This window comes from Halictus rubicundus, chromosome 4 (assembly GCF_050948215.1).
Source record: "Halictus rubicundus isolate RS-2024b chromosome 4, iyHalRubi1_principal, whole genome shotgun sequence".
NCBI classification, from domain to species: domain Eukaryota; kingdom Metazoa; phylum Arthropoda; class Insecta; order Hymenoptera; family Halictidae; genus Halictus; species Halictus rubicundus.
The window spans coordinates 130,433-150,908 of NC_135152.1; the positions used below are offsets into that span (position 1 = coordinate 130,433).

General features: G+C 38.9%; 1 protein-coding gene across 1 annotated transcript in view; it reads right to left on the reverse strand.

Annotated features, from left to right (window-relative positions):
• Mnd (L-type amino acid transporter minidiscs) overlaps positions 1-20,476 on the reverse strand; it is a 354,849-nt gene that overhangs the window by 18,064 nt on the left and 316,309 nt on the right. The window contains exon 8 of the mRNA XM_076786178.1: positions 9,461-9,638. Within this exon, the coding sequence (XP_076642293.1) occupies positions 9,461-9,638 (178 nt within the window). The remainder of the gene's footprint in view (positions 1-9,460; positions 9,639-20,476) is intronic.

Below are 20,476 nucleotides of genomic sequence, written 5' to 3' on the forward strand. Positions count from 1 at the left end.
GTTTTGGTCCTAGCGTTTAGGAGCCGGCAACTATGTCAGGCTTTGGAACCAAATTTCTTCTCTGACCTCTCGGGCCTTTTCCAGGTGGCCTTTCGAAATCGCGTTGACAGTTCCCTACCGTACATGGCACAAAAAAAAAAGATGCTTTTAGGAGCTCCACAGCTCCTTATGTAAACTATCCGTATCTCTCCTTTACAACACCATGGAAATAGGAAACGTTCTGGCACTTAGTGAAACAGCATCGCACATCCTTATATGTATTTTATAATACGTAAATTATACATACAGAATTCTTCTCAAATAATTTATTATGTTATACGCAAATGTAATTTCTTAATGAAAATATATTGGAAACATTGTTCTGCAAATTTTACCTCCGGTTGAAGTGTAAAAATATTTTTAAAAATATGGTCGTATTTTACGATTCTTCCTGTTTGAAATTCCGTTTTTTAATTCGCGGAGCATCAAAAATTGCAAATATTGAAACTGTTATAAAAATACATTAGATTGGAGGGAAAGTTCTGCTGTATTTTAAAGAAAAATTTGAATCAGTTTATAAAAATACATGTTTAATATTATTCAATGATATAATTTCCATCATTTGTAAGGACTTGTTGCCATCTTTCAGGTAACCTGTCCATTCTTGTTTCCCTATGACTCAATAGCAACATGTGTTTTTGATTTACAAGCATGTTAGCGCCAATATGTTTCGGGCCCAATCAGGGACGGCTGCCGATGCTTTGAGCGGCGACCTCTGAGAGTCGGCCGATGCTTTGACCGGCGACCTTTGAGAGTCGGCCGATGCCTTGAGCGGCGACCTCTGAGAGTCGGCCGATGCTTTGACCGGCGACCTCTGAGAGTCGGCTGATGCCTTGAGCGGCGACCTCTGAGAGTCGGCCGACGCTTTGAAATAGGTGACAGAGACACCGATCCCTAATTGCCGATTGCCGACGCTACCGTTGACGCGACGTCATCGGTGACGTGTCGGATGAAGAAACAATCGAGATGATTTCGGGGCGGATCTGGCCACGGAGTGGGGAAGGCAAGCATGCCTTCCGGTAAGAGGACTGTGGGAGACCGCTCAGCACTTACCCCAGAACCGCTGGATGATACGGGTTTCGATATAACTCTGACAAGCATAATTGCCTGCTTAGGTATGGTACGCAGGGCGATAAAATGCAGGTAGAAGGTGTTGTACCGTTCGGTTAGCCCAAGCCATCAATTTTATGACGGGCAAGGTCAGATGTTGATCAACTCTAAAAATGAGGCTAGAGTAAAAATTAGTTTCTACGACGAGTTTTAATTACTTTATGACCACCGTCCGACGAAAACACGGAGGAAAACACACGGTCAACACGTGCTGGAAGTGACTTCCTCATACTAAATCATAATATCGCACCTCCTACTCGGAAAACATAACAATAGATACTATTTTTACGAAGACTTTCCCGTATGATTAATTCCATGATATTTGACGTAAGCTGTGGATTATAGCAGTGAGCTAAGGATATTAAACTGTTACCGCCCACTACTACGCGATTGTAGGGGGTGGAAAGACGCCATTTCGTATGGGTTCGAAGTGGTGACATTGTATTGATACGAATGCGCGGCCGATTGGTTCAGAGTGGAAGACGCAGGCCTTGTTTCACACACATTTTCGGCTGTATTCGAAATATTGGCTACAGTGGTCATACATACTATGTAGCGTGTGACGTTCGACGTCAAAACATTGGGCCTACAGGCGCGGCTGAGGTAGGGATAGGTTTGTTAGCATAGTAATAAATCGTATAGCATAGTAATCGTATTGTATTTTGTTTATTATAACGATCAGGGGAACAATAAATGATACTACTACTATTATAACGATCAAATTCCTTAACAACGTATTCTCCACCTATTACCACGAGGAACTCTGAAATGTTCTAGTTAACAGCTTTTTAAATAAATAATGACGAATTGTTTCACCGCACAGATTGTCAGATGATATTCTTTCTTTCTTGTTAGCGTAGTAATAAATTCTTATTTTGTTTGTTATAACGTTTAAATTCCTTAATATTCCTTAGTATTCCCCATCTATTACCACGACGAAGTCTGAAAAGTTCTGGTTGATAGCTTTTTAAATAAATACAGCATGTTCATTCTGTCTTCGTACTGCCACGCCACGAGAATATTTTCAGACCAGCCTGACTGCTCTAGCATTGGCTTGCGAACCCCTGGGGTTCTGGTAGCAGAGGACACGCTGTGCCTTTGTTCCGAGCCACTCGAACCCTCTCAAGTGGCTGTCCCGGACCCCAAAATGCGTATAAACTGGGGAAAATCATCAGGCTTGCCGTTCTGTGAGATATGCATTGACCTTCAAACGCCACGCCGCACAGTGGTGCCAAGGCGGCAAAAAATTGATTTTATAAATTTTCGATTTTTATAAAAAAAATTATTTTTGTATAGCCTAATAGTGCGTGCATGATGTGCCAAAGTCAGATTTTTGAAAAAAAATTTTTTTACGGAGATATACGCATGGTAAATAACTATTTCCTCGCTCCTGGGAATTCATCAGTTTTCAGTGCGATAGTTATGTAATTACTACGCCTATAATTGAATACTTAGGGGTCTACAAATCATATGGGTTATTGCAAATGGTTTCAACTATTGACTGGCAAAAAAAATTTTCCAAAAAAAGTTGTTTAACATTAAGTAATATGGACTAACCTGAAGCCCCTTTGCGTTACGCTCATTTTTTATTTATGGAGGAATACAAAAAATCCTTTAAATACCTTCGATCTGGAACTAATCGTTTTGGCAAGTTATAATATTGATCTAGCTTTGTGCAAAATTTTAAGAGATACTTCGAGATGCTTTGGCCGCAATTTAAGGCGGTGGCCCCGGCGCGCATCCCCTCCCTAGTTCCGCACACCGTACACGAGATTTGCAAGGGTACGGGAGTCCCGCTCTCATTTCTTAATAATGCAAAGATAATACTGTTTTGTAGTCAAAAGCATTAGATAAAGGTTCAATCTAGGCGGCAAAGGTCCTCAGAAGTCCTACTTTTGCGTTTTTTGCCGTAATTTGCAATATCAGCAGCATGCTGATTTCGTGTGTTGTCGAGTGACATTATCGTAAATATCGAGAGATTTAGAGCTCGTATGGAGTTCGTAGGACCTTTCCCGCCTAGCGGGAACATATAGGATCTCAATGCAACGCCAATCACGTTGTATGCTTACGTATTAATCAAATGATTGCGGGAACCCACAAACATTGCATCATTGAGGAAAATTGGATATTTCATCAAAATATAGTTCCGGCATTTTTCGTTACGAGCGCTGTACTCTGTTCCCGATCTCTCTCATCGTCAGCAGTTACTGTATCGGTAAAACAGAGGCCTATAGGAGCATGCGCGGCGCGACAGCGTGAATGGCGCTGTCGTAGCTTCATTCGAATAGCCGTGCCGCGGCACACTCACACACCGCCTGGTCGGCGTGTACGTGTGCCTACTCGGATCGCAAGGGTCCGGGATGCCTGGAAATATTTCCCAATAATGCAGAGACGGAACTTTTCCATAGTGAAAAGAGCTAGATAAAAGTTCAATCTAGGCGGGAAAGTTCCTCAGCAGTCCTACTTTTCCATCATCGAGAAATGATTAGCAATATTCGGCAGCATGTTGTCCGCCAGAGAGGCCTGTAGGAGCATGAGCGTCTCGTGACGCCAACGCACGTTTCGAACGCCTCGCGAAATTCACATTTTGGCCTCTGAATCAAAATAACTAGAGGGTTATGAAATCATTTCAACGGGAAAATTGTGATTTCATTAGTTTCTTTTCGCATAAATCGATTTTTTCCAAAATCCTGAGGTGACAGACAAATTTTTTGATCGGATTTGAAGTCAGCGTGATAAAGTCTACGAGAAAAGATGTGCAGAAAGTCAAGAAAGATCTAACCGTGCATGGCATTGGATAAATCACAATTTCAGTTAAATATTCCAAGTTTATTTTCAAAGTTAAAACATGTTTGTACCATAGTCTCTCTATTTTTCCCTTATTTTGCAATATTTTAACTTCTAAAAAAAAATCATAGCTCTACCTCATTTCTATCGAAAGTTCTTTGAGTTTGACAGAAACTTCGTCACTTTGTCAAATATAGTGTTACGAGTATCGATATGTTACGATATCGAGACATCGCGCCGGATGGTCTTCGTTGTATCGTCGTCACTAAGCGACGCGGCTAACTTCTCGGTTTTATATATTGTATACATATATAAAACTTTGGAAAATGCCGACTTGAGTAGTAGCGGAAGAGAGAAACGAAAATTGAGAGAGATAGCTAGCGACTAGACATGGTTGCCACATATCATCTTTCGCCTCACTGTTGCCATGTCATCAATCCCGTAAATGTACAAGCGTTTCGTGAAACTGATTTCTGCATGAGCCCGATTCAGCCGACCAACACATGCTAACACGTACATTGCCACGGGCGCGTAGATATATGCAGGACTCGTTGTCACATTACCTTTGCAGTTTTTCGCTAATATCTCTGAAATGAAACTCGAAAGGCGGTCACGTGTATGCAAAAGCTAGGGAAATCATTTGATTTATATTAAACTGAATCAGTTTATTCTTAACATTATAATAATTTTATACATATATTACCAGTACTTCTTTTAAAAAGAAAATGAGCCGGAATTTACTTCCTGTCAGAAAGAAAATTATATTCAAAATGAAATTTTATGCGACGAAGCGCATAAAAAATTAGACAAAATTGATCATATTTTTTTTAATTTAGATGTCAAATCTGAAGACAAGAAACAAACAAATACAAATTTACAACTAAAGACTAAACGTAAAATAAACTTGAATAATATCATATATATATATATATATATATATATATATATATATATATATATATATAAAAGTTTATAGCATTTTCGAAAGTTTTATATATGCATACAATATATAAAACCGAGAAGTTAGCCGCGTCGTCTTAGTGACGACGATACAACGAAGACCATTCGGCGCGATGTCTCGATTTCGTAACATATCGATACTCGTAACACTATATTTGACAAAGTGACGAAGTTTCTGTCAAAATCAAAGAACTTTCGATAGAAATGAGATAGAGCTATGATTTTTTTTTAGAAGTTAAAATATTGCAAAATAAGGGAAAAATAGAGAGACTATGGTACAAAACATGTTTTAACTTTGAAAATAAACTTGGAATATTTAAACAAAATTGTGATTTATCCAATGCCATGCACGGTTAGATTTTTCTTGACATTCTCTACATCTTTTCTCGTAGATTTTATCACGCTGACTTCAAATCCGATCACAAAATTTGTCTGTAAGCTTCAATATTGCAATGAGCAGTGTGAAAATTGTCTCTCTCTCTCTCTCTCTCTCTCTCTCTCTCTCTCTCTGTGTCTCTTTCTCTCTCTCTCTCTCTCTCTCTCTCTCTCTCCTAAAACTACCCTCTCCTCCGTCTCTGCATTATTGGGAAATTTGTCGAGGCATACCGGACCCTTGCGATCGGCGTAGGCACACGTACACGCCGACCAGGCGGTGTGTGAGTGTGCCGCGGCACGGCTATTCGAACGAAGCTACGACAGAGCCATCCACGTTGTCGCGCCGCGCATGCTCCTATAGGCCTCTGTTTTACCAATACAGTCTGTTGCTCGATACTGAACTTTTTTTTTTTAATTTTATTGATATTGAACTGTGGAAAACATTCCTAGCTCCCCTACTGGACAGAAATGTTACTATTTAGCTTCTTCTAGCGGCCGTTCTTTCATAGCGTGACAATCATTATTTTTCGGAGTCAGGTTCGGTCGGTCCGCCCCCCTTAAGGGTTACATATCGGATAATAAAAAAAAATGTGACATTCATACATATAAAAAGATATTTAATAACAATTTTTTATGTTAAATAAACAGTTTTCGTTCACTGGACCACTGTGGCAGAAATGCAACAGGTATTTTTTGGTAGTGCTCCAATGAACGCTATAAAAATAATTTATGTAAGATAAAAAAAATCGTTATTAAATATTTTTTTATACATAAAAAATTAATAAATCATATGCACTTCACATTTTTCTTTATTAATTAGAAATATTCCTAAAAAATTTCACCTGGAACATCAAATAGTCGTGACAACCGCGCGATTCATTCTCGGAAATTCCGAAAGTTGATATTTAAACTTAAATTGCGGCCAAAGCATCTCGAAGTATCTTTTAAAATTTTGCACTAAGCTAGATCAATATTATAACTTGCCGAAACGATTAGTTCCAGATCGAAGGTATTCAAAGGATTTTTTGTATTCCTCCATAAATAAAAAATGAGCGTAACGCAAAGGGGCTTCAGGTTAGTCCACATAAAGAAATTATTTAAAAATTTTTTTGTTTAAACAATTAATTATAACTAACTATTTCACTTTTTTCTTCATTATAAATGATATATCCCTAAAAAATTTCACCTGAAACATCAAATAGTCGTGACATCCGCGCTATTCATTCTCGGAAATTCCGAAAGTTGATATTTAAACTTAAATTACGGCGAAAGCATCTCGAAGTATCTCTTGTTACGTATGGAGACGTTTCTCCACGTTCATTTCGATTAGAAGTTCTAATCTCTTTTCTGAGAACGAAAAGCGTCCCAACAGGCCCCTTGTTTAATAATTGTACTCCGGCTGGACGCAGCTGGCACGAAGCATGATTCAGTAACAGCACCGTATGATTTCCTAATATGGAAATCTTCAAAACATCCCCTTCTGGAATGTTTTGTCAAGATAGTCTTTGATAGGAAACATCCTGGCTAACCCTTCGTTTTACCCCTATAAACAAAAGATCCAGCTGCAAACCTTAAACTCACTAGAAACGACAAATACGAGTATGCGACCGTAAAATAAAACAGATACATTCCCCTCTCATTTTTAGGGTATATAAACCCATGCATTTTCATCCTCTTTGGTTAGTCGAGAAGCGGTTCAGTAGAGATTCAGAAGTGATTCGGTCGCGGTATAGTAATCGTGCAGTCACGTCGCGTTACACGCGTAAGAGTCAGTTCTAGTGAGATCGGGTAAAAGTCCCTTTCGAATCAAACGTAACCTTATAGAATCCGTTAGTTCGTGTATATTCTATTTGGCTTTCAACAATCGCTCTCCGACCCCGCATTGCCAGTGCGTCAACACCGTGCATCACTAGGTAACAATTTCTCTAATTGTACACTTACCACATTCACTCGCGACACAGACAATTACACTTGTAACTATTCCAATTCAGAATAAATTGTCTTGTTTGTTAACTCGCGTAATCTACAACCCTTAATTATTGCCTAATATCCTAATCTAATAATTGAACGTTCCCACATGATACAATCTTACCGCTCGGATTGTATCAATTAAATTATATATAAGTTACGAGGCTTACTAATCCTAATTCAAATCAACAAAGATTTCAATATTAACTGACAATAGAAACCATATTCAAGGAGTAATAACCCCCTCGTCGGCCTCTCGCGTTGCTCGCAGCCCTGGCTCGTAACACTCTTAAAACTTTGCACAAAGCTAGATCAATATTACACCTTGTCAAAACGATTAGTTCCAGACCAAAATCTATTAAAGGATTTGTTGTATGCTTCCATAAATAAAAAATGGGCAGAAAACAGAGATTTTCGATTAGCCCTTATTACTTAATGTTAACAACTTTTTACAAAAATTTTTTTGCCAAATAAGCGTCGTACCTGTGGCAATCTCTCCACAAATTTTCAAACAGATTTTTTGCCGCTTTTTGGCCATTTGGCACCACAGTGCGGACAAATCGCCTGTTTTCGGCACTTCTCGTAGTTCGGTTAGTAATGCATATATGTAGAGGAAATTTTTTACAGACAATTATATTTACCAATATAGTTTATAATTTTAACAAAAAAAAAATTTTTAGAAAAAAAAATGTATCATTAAAAATTAACAAATTTATTTTTAAAAACTAACATGTTTAGAACAAAATTAATAATAAATGATCCATATGCAAAATTAACAATAATAAACTTAAACAAATTATGATATTAGTGAATAAAATGAATAAACTCAACAAAATGCTATCCGAGCATGCTGCTGCTGCTTCGCTATCCGAGTCATTCTCAGTACTTTGATTGCGACTCAAAATCATTGACTCTCGTGATCTTGCACATTTCGATCTATCCTTACATTCTTATTACTTTTTCAATAGTTATAAAACATATATTAAAAACAAATTAAAAAGGCATAAAAATAATTGATATATAATTATTGCAAAATTGTATTATGCATAAAAATGGTTATTATATGATTATTATTAACAATTTCTATCCTAATACGCATGTTTTGCAAAAGAAATGTATTTCATATCGTGATATACACGAATATTGAACTTTTCCAGTAAATCCCCCACTGTAACTGTGGCGAACAAATGGCAAAATTTTTTACAACCAAATTTGTTTACAAATGTATACTTATTGTTAATTATTCACAGAAAATGAAATTTAACAATAGAACTAATACATTTAAAAAGAAAATAACAAATTTTCCACGATAGATCCTAAAGGAAAGGTATGGACAGTTCTTAAAAAGTTTATAAAATTGAGAGTCGCAAAAAGTGGCAGCTAAAACTATGAAATTCTTAAACTATAATAAGTAATGTATCCAAATATGCATAAATCCCAGGACATCTTTTGCCGTTCTTGTTTTATGTTAATATGAAGCTTTATATGCAATTAACAAATAACACTACCGTTGAAAATTTGTACAAAAAATAAATCTACTTTATTAAATGTATAAAGAATGGACATTTCTTGGTAAGAACTTTCCATTCCACAGAATTATTATTGCACACTCATTTATAGTTAATATAACATTTTTCGATTTTTGGCACTTTAGAGAGTGCCTCCATGGCCAAATTTTTTCACAAAAATCTAAATTTGGTTACTAATGCATATTCAATGGTAATTAGTCACAAAAAATTAAATTTAACAATAAAATTAATAAGTTGAAAAAAAAAATTATTTTTATGCATAAAAAAAATTGTTAAATGATGTTTAAATGAATAATAATATGCATTTCCTGCTAATAAAGAGTTCTGCCAAAGGAAATTTTCGTGCATCGTCAAATAAAAATGTAGTGAGATGTGCCGACTTGTCCGCGCTAGACTTTCCGTTCAGGCCTCGCCAGTCCGTACGGACCGGTAGGGATAGATATATAGATTTCTATTTATCGAAGACAGTAGAAATCTGCAGCCATTTTGCTGTTTGTGTTATTGACATATGTAAGAGTATACAAAAACTTTATTTTAGATTCTAATTTAAATTACAAAAATCTAAGTCAGTTTAACTGCATTTTACGTAATCGCGAATAAGTGCCAACAGCTTATACAGGCTTACAGTATTGTATAGATAATTATAAGAGACATAAACGAAGCCTATGATATAATAAATTACGGTTACTTACGGGACGACCTTACGATCCATTTAGGCTTCTTTTTCCAATGGATAAAAACGAAGTAGACAGGTATACCAGATAAGATAATGATCACCCCGACACCCACTTCCCAGGGCGATACATAACAAGGAACCGTTACCAAGAACGCGCAGATAATGAAAAATATGATTGGCAACACGATTGAGACCTGTGAACAATTTAAAAAAAAGTATTTATTGTACACCATACTATAGATTTCTCTTTAAAATTAAAAATTAAACATTTGACGGTGTATCATTGTATTAAGAATAACATAATTATTATTTCATCTACCTTTATATTATTATACACTGTAGTTTATTACCTCTTAAGTTCCGCAACGCCATAAATTGATAAAATCTGCAGTCTCTACTAATAAACAATTATAATTAAATTACGGGTACCTTTGCCAATAAAAATTCGCAAACATAACATACTTTAGTAATAAACAATTGAGCTGAATATCAACCTCTTTCTGTTTAGTATGATATTTAAGATTATAAATCGCATACTATTTTCTTCATGTTTTTGTTGTAATTATTTCTGAAACTGTTACAGTCTGAGAAACTCTAATTTTTTAGAACATCGTATTTACTACAAGTGAAAACAATAATTATGAGCATCTACAAGAATCATCTTTCTCGTTCGATTGTTTAATTATATTGGGTTGACAAGAAAGTAATTTCGGTTTTCACAAACTGGTGGCGTTATGTTTTGTTTCAATGACTTCTGTTAAGGATATGATTTTTTCCTTTTAGCATTTGATGACTGTAACTACTAGCTTACTTTTAAAGCAAACTGTGCGTAATTTTGTTTACAATTGTGGGTTCAGTGTCAATTTAACACTTTACCGACCGGTAGCGGTTGGCCAGACATTGCATCTTATCACCGACGAGGTACTGTTAAAGATTACCTGCCCCTGTCCTATTCTGCGAGCCTGCAAGTGGGTCCCAGCACAGACAAGGTACACTGTCCAACACCAAAAAAATTTTGCAATACCTGTTGGGTGATTCTTATACACTTTGTCATCCTAAAACCGAATCTGAAAGTAGAATTGCTCCATCACGCAACGTTTTCGAAAAATTTTGGTTTTTGTAAAAATGCCCGATTTTGATACGAAACGACGTGTTACGCAAAAACTAAACACGCGAGAAAGTTCAAATTTGAGTCAAGAGATAGAGGGGGCTCTCCTCTACATATTTATATAGTCAATTATATTTTTATGTACTTCCTAATAGTTGTAAATGGTTGTTAAAGTTTGAAAATGTGCCGACGCGGGTACTTTGTACGCTCTATTTTTGTATTTATGTGAAAAATCCTTTATCTAGCAGGAATTTACTATACAGGAATGCATTCTACAGACATTTTTGGTAAAGAAACCATTCACGAAAAGTATTTGGTTCCCTTAATGTACGAGAAGGATCAGAAAATGTTAACTGACAGCGTGTACGCGACGCGTTCGCGCCAGACGGCCATTGCAGCCTTTTCGCGACTCGCCAGGGCCGTCGCTATGCGTAGTCGACGTTGGTACCACTCAAGTATGTCTTTGCTTACTATGCTTAATTAAATACATTTTTTTTTGTCTTTTTGGGTGCCAATCATTACAAAAGATTATAAAAATACGAGTTATATTCACATTTCATTGTGGAAATGCTTAATAAAGAAAATTGACCGCAGCAATACGGTGACTGAAAAATTTTATTTTCAGTAATTGTTGTCTTATCTTTATAATTGTAATACCAATGGCCATTCAAGATTCTTCCAATTAAAATAAGTCCAAACACTATGTAAATGGGACTATTTTTATCGATTTTATTGATCGAAGTACATAATTAAGACATAGATCGCTCTATATTAAATCGATAAAATCTCGCGGAAGTGTATAAATCAGCCGGACTGTTTTTGTTATATTCATGACGAAATTATTTTAAAATCAAAACAAGGAATACAATTCCAGCATTAATCTTTCATCAAGATATTTCAACAATGGAAAAACGTTACAAAGGAGAAGACTTATGTGCGGATGCTTGTTGATTACTGCTGGACACTTATTATTGAAAATCGGGATACCAGGAACAAACGTCAAGCAAGGCGGAAACATTTTTAATTTGTTTACATCAGAAATAGGTAAGTTTTTGTATTCAATTTTCTTTATTAAGCATTTCCACAATGAAATGTGAATATAACTCGTATTTTTATAATCTTTTGTAATGATTGGCACCCAAAAAGACAAAAAAAAATGTATTTAATTAAGCATAGTAAGCAAAGACATACTTGAGTGGTACCAACGTCGACTACGCATAGCGACGGCCCTGGCGAGTCGCGAAAAGGCTGCAATGGCCGTCTGGCGCGAACGCGTCGCGTACACGCTGTCAGTTAACATTTTCTGATCCTTCTCGTACATTAAGGGAACCAAATACTTTTCGTGAATGGTTTCTTTACCAAAAATGTCTGTAGAATGCATTCCTGTATAGTAAATTCCTGCTAGATAAAGGATTTTTCACATAAATACAAAAATAGAGCGTACAAAGTACCTACGTCGGCACATTTTCAAACTTTAACAACCATTTACAACTATTAGGAAGTACATAAAAATATAATTGACTATATAAATATGTAGAGGAGAGCCCCCTCTATCTCTTGACTCAAATTTGAACTTTCTCGCGTGTTTAGTTTTTGCGTAACACGTCGTTTCGTATCAAAATCGGGCATTTTTACAAAAACCAAAATTTTTCGAAAACGTTGCGTGATGGAGCAATTCTACTTTCAGATTCGGTTTTAGGATGACAAAGTGTATAAGAATCACCCAACAGGTATTGCGAAACTCGAAAAAAGTTTAATTTTGTTGGACAGTGGTATAGGAGTAAACCAATCACCCAATGTATTTTTCTGTCTCGCGCTCGGGGGGCTCTAGAGCCCCCTTACCATTCCGTGTCACATCCTATCATATCAGCGCAGACGAGATATAGGATAGACCTATCATGCAATGTTTTTTCGTGGCCCACTTTTGTGGAGTCACGTAACTCCATTAGCATTTTCGTGTCACATCCTGTATTACCAACTGGAACTAAAATCTGCTGACAGCGTCGTTAGTGGTAGGAATTAAAATTAAAAATAGATATATTGTCACTGCAGTCTCGCGAATACAATAGAATATTGTTTTCTAAAATGCTTCAACGATTTCAAATACTAATTTCGATTATGATTAATTAAACTTTATGATGGTTATAAGTAATAAATTAATGAAACTGTACGTACAATAAAGAATATTGTCACGTCCGGTGGTTTGACTGCTCATGAATAAGACAAATAAAACTTCAGATAAAGATATATTATGAACTATTGTTCAAACCTAATGATATCACGCGAGGAGAAGAAAACAAATAATATTAAGGTAGGCGTTAAAAATTCTAGGAAGTTAGATAGCGTGCAAATCGATTCCAATTTATCTTCCTGCAAGACACGCAGTGAAGATCGGTTACACCCTGCGAATAAACAAAAAGGGTATCCAATTATACTGAATTACAAGAAGGGATGTTGACTTCATGGTAAGAGTGACGACACATTAGCTAGAAAATATCAAGAAGATTAGAAGATTAAAAATGTAAGGTAGATATTCCTGAGTCAGCATCCTAGTGAAACAATGAACTGTCCATCTTATAAAAGGGAACCACCCCCTCAAAGATCGATCATTCCGTTATAGAGTTTTGCTCAGCTCGATTCGTTACGCTGTTACGTTCGGTAGTTCATTCAGTTCATTCCGTTAAAATTGTTCGTTCCGTTTGATACTTCGCTTAGTTATTAACAGTCTGTCAAGTTATAAAACAGTTTCGCCAGTTCATTCCGTTAAAATTTAACGTCAGTTCAGTTTCGGTTCTTAAAAGTGCCGCGAAGTGTTTTTTAAAAGTGCCCAGTGACCCCTACAAAGCACAGCGACTCCTACAAAGCCCGGCGTTTCCGACTTGCGAGCGATTCGGAAAACCAGCGACTTCTACAAAACCCGGCGAGTTCGACTTGCGACCGCAGTTCCGAAACCAGCGACCCCAACTTGCGAGGGATTCTTAAAAATCAGCGATTCTGACTTGCGAGCGATTCAGAAAACCAGCGACTCGGTAATACTAACATTATAGTTATTATTGTCATAAAATGAAAACACTTGTAAGCACTCTAGTCTATGCGCTAACTATATAAAATCCCTATTTGAAAAATATCTGATTCAGCACCTAATATTGAATAAATCAATCATTTTTTGTTTGTTCTTGAAAATAAGAATACAAGTTATTTAAACAATCCTCAATTTCCCGAACCGTAGCCGGTGAATGCAGGTAGGTTCGAAACTGCGTCCTATCCCCTAAAAATCCTAATCTGTCCTACCTGGGACGTAACAATATGTTTAACAGCCTAATTCGAAATCTTGTAACAGCCAAATATTAATATGTACTTTATAAATGTAATGTACAGTTTTGTCTGTTGAGGCTTTCGGGTGTAATGTATACAAATGTAATGTATACACGAATAATTTCATTGTGTAGAACCGTATTGTTATTGTTATAGGATGATATAATTTTGTTCCTATTATTGATTAACTACATTGCTTTCAACAATAAGAAAAGAAATAAACAAGATTTCGTTATATGAATCATATGTGGATTTTATGAAAATTTTCATGAACATTAAAAAACAAATATTTTAATAACTTACTAAAAACTGCAAAGCCAAGCTTTGAACGTAGCTTGATTATCAGCCTCTAATCAGTAGATATTTGAAATTTGAACACAAATTATTACTATATTCGTTAACAATAAATAAAAAAATTCGTTTTGACATCAGCTACAACAATATGTAATACAAAATACTTAGTGGCATTTAAAAAATTAGTGACCATAATTTTTTATAAAAAAAAATGTTTTGTAATTTTTTTTCTATTGGGATTTATAGATGACTGAGTATCGATTAACTTTTGTTGCAAACATTTTTCTGCCAGATTATCCGAAATGTTCAAAACATACCCAGACGCCTTCTTTTGGGTCACTGATGATGGGCCCAACAGATTTGGGCATTATTTAGATAAAAAATTATAACGATTCGAATAAAAGATACTTTATCTTTATTTGTTATTCGTTAGTCGAATAAAAAAAGTATCTTTATTCGACGAGAAACGAATAAATAATTTTATTGGACGAGAATTTAACCGACGAATAAACTTCGAATAATTTTTTCATCTTTTATCTGTATCTTTTATTCGAAGGCTTCGAATAAATCTTCGAATAACTTTTGCTACGAACTTTAAAAATCAGCGACCGACCAACAGCCTACAATGTAGGTAGATGGAGAATCGAGTATTATTGGCAATTTAAGCTTTTATATTTTTAATCAGAATAATATTGGTAATACGAATAAGCTTTATAGCTTCGAATAAAAAAAGTTATCTTTATTCGTCGGATAAATTCTCGACGAATAAAATTATTTGTTCGATTCTCGACGAGTAAAGATACTTTTTTTATTCGAACCTTCGGATAAAGAATAAAAATTTTGTATCTTTTATTCGTTATTCGAAATTTTTATTTAGATAAATATTTTGCACAACTCTGGATATTTTGCTCAATGATTTCGGGACTCTAATCTCCTAGGTAAGAGGACCTAGTCTCCACGGGCTCACCGTCCGAGTCCGTTTGAAGACTGGACATTGTCTTGCACTAAACAAATTATATCGAAATTGTACACTATTTTCAATTGAAAAGAACCAAATGAGCCGTGTCGAAGAATGCCAGGAAACAGAATTCTGGAAATATGGTTGCAGAATTGCAACTATTATTATCGATAATTATTATCGATAAACAATTGTTTTAAAACTTATAGCAATAATGGTAAAAGATCAACTAAATCTGAACTCCTGTATGCTTTTACGATATAACGATAAGTCAGATCAGCAATAAACAGAATTTTATACAGATTTAGTGTTTATAATTAATAAATTCTTATACAACTTATGAAAATATTTGGGGAAAAGAACTAATAATTGTATACATATGTAATGCTAATATGTAATAATATACTCGCCGCAACTTGTAACGAATATGGAACCTCGCATAACAACTGTGATTAAAATTTTTGTTGACAATTTTTTGAATATTTCTCCGTCCTTTTGAAAATTGTTTTTGGTAGCAGAAGGTTCAAAGAAGCCAACAACAGTTTATATGAATCAATTTCAAGATAAAAATATCGCTAAATAGGTATATCAATTTTCAACAACAATTATTATTTTGTTTACTATCAATAAATAAAAGTTTATTTATATAAATTGAAAAAGGGACTTCCGTTTCCGGTTGCGAGAGAGATTGGCGTGTATAGTGAGCGGAAAAGTGTTTGGTGAGAGAAAGTGAAGAGTGAGAGGAGTGTGAGGTGAGAGAGTGTGGGAGAAGAGAGCGAGAGGAATAGGGGTAGCTAGGCAAAAAGGGGAAGAGTGAAAAAGGGAGCTGGAAGGTGTGAGAAAGGTGGAAGTGAGTGAGTGATTGGAGGTTAGGTTGGCGGCATCCTTCGTGAGGCGAACGCGGGAGTAGAGAGAAGGAGTAGTAGGTGGCGCTGATTGGTGGCGATAGGGTCAGGAGGAAAGCGGGAAATTTGAAGGTAGTATAGGTAGTGAGAGTAAGTGGAAGAAATGAGTTTCAGAGGGGAAGGGGAAGTAGAAGGTGGGAAGGGGGAGAGGGGTGAGGGGGGAAAGCCGACGGTCACGGAAAAGATAGGGCGAGGGGGAGGAAGTAGTGGGAGCAGTTTTGACAACTTATGGAAGAAAAGGAGGAGGGAGCAAGGGGATGAGGGGGACGACGAGGGAGAAGGGGAAAGGGGAATATTTAAAAAGACTGCGAAGACGAAGAGGTCACCGAAGGAGGTTCGGAAAGAGACGGAAGGGTTAGGCAAGGGTTGGGAGAACTTGATTAGAGAGATGATGGCGGGGTTGAGGGAAATAAAAGAAGGGATGAGGGAAATGAAGGAGGAGATGGCGGAGATGAAGAAAATAAAAGAGGGGATGAGGGAAATGAAGGAGAGGATGACGGAGATGAGGGCAATAAAAGAGGAGTTGAGGGAGATGAAAGAGGAGTTGGAGAAAGAGAGAGTGGGGAGAAGAAGGGAGAGAGAGAAGTGGGAAGAGGAAAGGAGGGAAGAGGTGGAAAAGAGGGAAAGGCTAGAGAAACGAATGGAAGGACTAGAGGGAAAGGTGGAGAAGGTAGAGATGGAAGGGTAGGAAAAGGGGGGAGAAGGGATAGAAGATAGGATGGGGAAGGGGGAAGGAGAGGAGAATAGAAGGAGGATAAGGAGGATTGAGGTAAAACAGGATAGAAAGGAGAGGGAGGAGAGGAGAAACAACGTGGTAATAAGGGGGATTCGAGCGGAGGGTGAGGGCATGGAAACTGAGGTGAAGAGGGTGTGGGAGGTGATGGGTCTGAAGGACGAGGGAATTAAGGAGATAAGAAAGATAGGAGGGGTGGGAAAGGAGGGGAGGGGGATGGTACTGGTGAAGATGGTGGACAGGGAACAGAAAAGGAAGGTGATGAGGGAAAGGAGCAAGTTAAGAGGGAAAAAGGAAAGGTTAGATGACGACCTGACGGAGGAAGAGAGAAGAGCAAGGTAGAAAATTGAAAGGGAAGCGGAGAAGGAGAGGAGGGAAGGAAGGAGTATACAGGTGGGGTACATGAAAATGTGGGTGAATGGAAAGTTGAAGCAATGGGACGAAATGGAAGAAAGTTGGTTAGATGAGCAGGGAAACGGGCAGGGGAGGTAAAGGGGAGGGAGGGAGGGAAAGAAGGGGGAAAGGAAGGGAAGAAGAGGGAGAGGGAGGTTAAGGTGACATTCTGGAATGTGGCGGGATTGAGGAACAAGGACGAAGACTTCTGGAAAGGGTTGGAGGAGTGGGATGTGATAATGTTGATGGAGACATGGCTAGAGGAGAGAGGATGGGAACAGGTAAGGAGTAGGATGCCAAGAGGGTATGTATGGGAAGCACAGTGGGCAAGGAGAGAGGAAAAGATGGGGAGGGCAAAGGGGGGTATGCTAATGGGAATAAGGAAGGAGATTGAGATGGTGAGGGGGGAAGAGGGAGGAAGGGAGGGGGTGATGGGTATAAAGATGAGGATAGAGGGGGGATGGTGGAAGGTAATTGGGGTGTATGTAAATGGGGACTTGCGGGAGAAGTTGGAGGTGCTGGGAGAATGGATAGAAGGGAGAGAAAAGGTGTGAGGGTGATTATAGGGGGGGATTTTAATGCGAGGACGGGAAGAGAATGGGGTGGGATAGGAGGGGAAGATGAAGATGAGGGAAAAGGGAAAGGGAGTAGGAAATCCAAAGATGAGAGGATAAATGCAGAAGGAAGGAGGTTGTGCAGGTATTTAGAGGAGAGGGGGTGGGGGATACTAAATGGGAACGTAAAGGGAGATGAGTTAGGGGAGTGGACGTTCATAGGAAAGAGGGGGAATTCGGTGATAGATTATATATTGGGAGATGAAGATACGAGAGATGGGGTGAAAAGGATGGAGGTTGGGGAAAGGGTGGACTCAGATCACCTGCCCCTGACGGTATGGCTTAAGGGAGAAAGGGTACGGGGAAAAGGAGGGGTGAGGGAGGGAGGAGAAGGCTGATGGGGTGTTGGACGGAAGAAGGGGTGGAGGAGTTCAGGGGGAAATTTGGGAAGAAGGATGGGGAAGAGAAGGGAGTAGAGGAGGATTGGAGAGAATTGAAGGGTAGAGTAAAGGAGGCATTAGAGGGAATGGGGAAGAAGAAAAGAGGGGAGAGGAAAGGTTGGTGGGATGAGGAATGTAAAGAAGAAAAAACGAAGGTGAGGGAGGAGTTGAGGAGATGGAAAAAGAGGGGAGGAGAGGGGATAGAAGTAAAGGAGAAGAAGTTAGCGTACAAGAAACTATGCGAGGAGAAGAAGAAAAAGGAGAGGGAAAAGTGGGAAAGAGAGGTGGAGGGCATAAAAACGGAAAGGCAGGCATGGCAGCTGATAAGGAAGGGAAGGAGGAAAGGGTCACGGGTGGATGAAAGAATAAGGATGGACGAGTGGGATAAACATTTTAGGGAATTATTGGGGGGAGTAGAGTGGAGGGTGAGGAAGGGAGAGGCAAAAAGGAGAGGTGAGGATGGAGAAGAGGAAATAGAAAGGGGAGAGATCAGCAGGGTGGTGAAGGGTTTGAAAGAGGGAAAAGTGGCAGGTGGGGATGGGATACCGAACGAGGTGTGGAAGTATGGAGGGGAAGAAGTGGAGGAGTGGCTATGGAGGGTGTGCAATAGGGTATGGAAAGGGGAAGGATGGCCGGATGACTGGACGGAGGGGGTAGTGGTACCAATAGCGAAGAAAAGGGAAAGTAGAAAGGTGGGGGACTACAGGGGAGTAACGCTAACGCAAACGGCATATAAGGTATATGCAGCGATTTTGGCAGAAAGACTAAGAAAAGAAGTGGAGGGGAAGAGGATACTGCCAGACAGTCAGACGGGTTTCAGGAAAGGGATGGGATGTATAGATAATATTATAAGAGCAGTATTTTTGAATAACCACTTTATTAACAGAAAGTAAGACGATAATCACAGTACAACAAGACGTTTACACAAATACTTCGCGCGCCGAAAGAATATAAAAGAAAACCTAGTCCGTAAGCAGTATTCGTAATCCGTGTTCGTAATCCGTGTTCGTAGCCGTTTGTCGTAATCGTAATTATCGTATCGGATCGTATCGTATCGTGACGTTCGCCTTTACCGTATAATCGTTCTTTCGCGAATCCCCGGTCCCGGCGCGGACGCGTCCTTTTATCCGCGCCTTCATCGAAGATTCTCGATCTTTTCTTATATGATTTGGACGTTAGGGTGAACGGCCTAACGCCCGCCGCTCGTTCCCGCGGTCGCTGCCGTTTGTTGTGTTACGCCGCGGTCACAACATCGTCGACGCTCACGCAGACGCGCACACACATGCTCGCGCGCGTCCTTCGATCGCAGGAGAGTTCGACGGCCTCGTTTGGGCGTTTTTATGCCTGTTTAGGTGTCCTCCGCGGTCGCGAACTCTCCTTTCCGCGTCTGCCTCCTACAATAGTTACGTGCTTAATCATATAGTGAATAGGCAGGTGAGGAGGAAGGAAAGAAAGTTGGTAGTGTTGTTTGTAGACCTGAAAGCGGCGTTTGACTCGGTGGACAGGGATATATTGGTGGGGGAGTTGAGGAGAAAGGGGGTGAGGGAAGGGTTAATTGGGAGATGTGAGGAGATTCTAAGGGAAACGAGAGGCAAGGTGAGAGTAGGGGACGAGAAAGGGGAAATGTTTTGGACAGCAAGAGGGGTGAGGCAGGGGTGTCCGGTAAGTCCTCTGCTGTTCACGTTGTTATTGGCGGATATAGACAAGGAACTCGAAAGGGGTGGGTGGGGAGGGGCGAAAGTGGGAGGAAAAAGAGTATACACCTTAGCGTATGCGGACGACATAGCGATGCTGGCGGAAGAGGAGGAACGGATGAAAGGGATGATAGGGGTGCTAGAGCGCTATATGGATACGAAAAGGCTGCAGCTAAACACAGAAAAGTCAAAGATAATGAGGTGTAGGAGGGGAGGGGGAAGGTGAAAAAAGGTGACGTGGATGTGGAAAGGTAAGGCACTAGAGGAGGTCAGTAGGTATAGGTATCTAGGATATGTAATAAAGAGGGATGGCGGTCAGGAAGAGCAAGTGGCGGAAAGGATAAGGAAGGGGGCGGCAGTGATGGGACAAGTGTGGGGAATAAGGAAGAGGAGGTTTGGAAAGGACTGGGGTAGGAGGATTTGGCTTTTTGATAAATTAGTGTGGCCGGTGATGAGTTACGGAGTAGAAATATGGGGGTGGAAGGAAAGGGAGGGTATGGAAAGGATGCAGGAGAGATACCTAAAGTGGGTGTTAGAAGTAGAAAAGTGTACGCCAGGGTACATGGTTAGGGAAGAATTGCAAAGAGAGTTAGTGAGGGGCAGGGCGGGGTTGAGGGCATGGGGGTATGAAAAGAAGT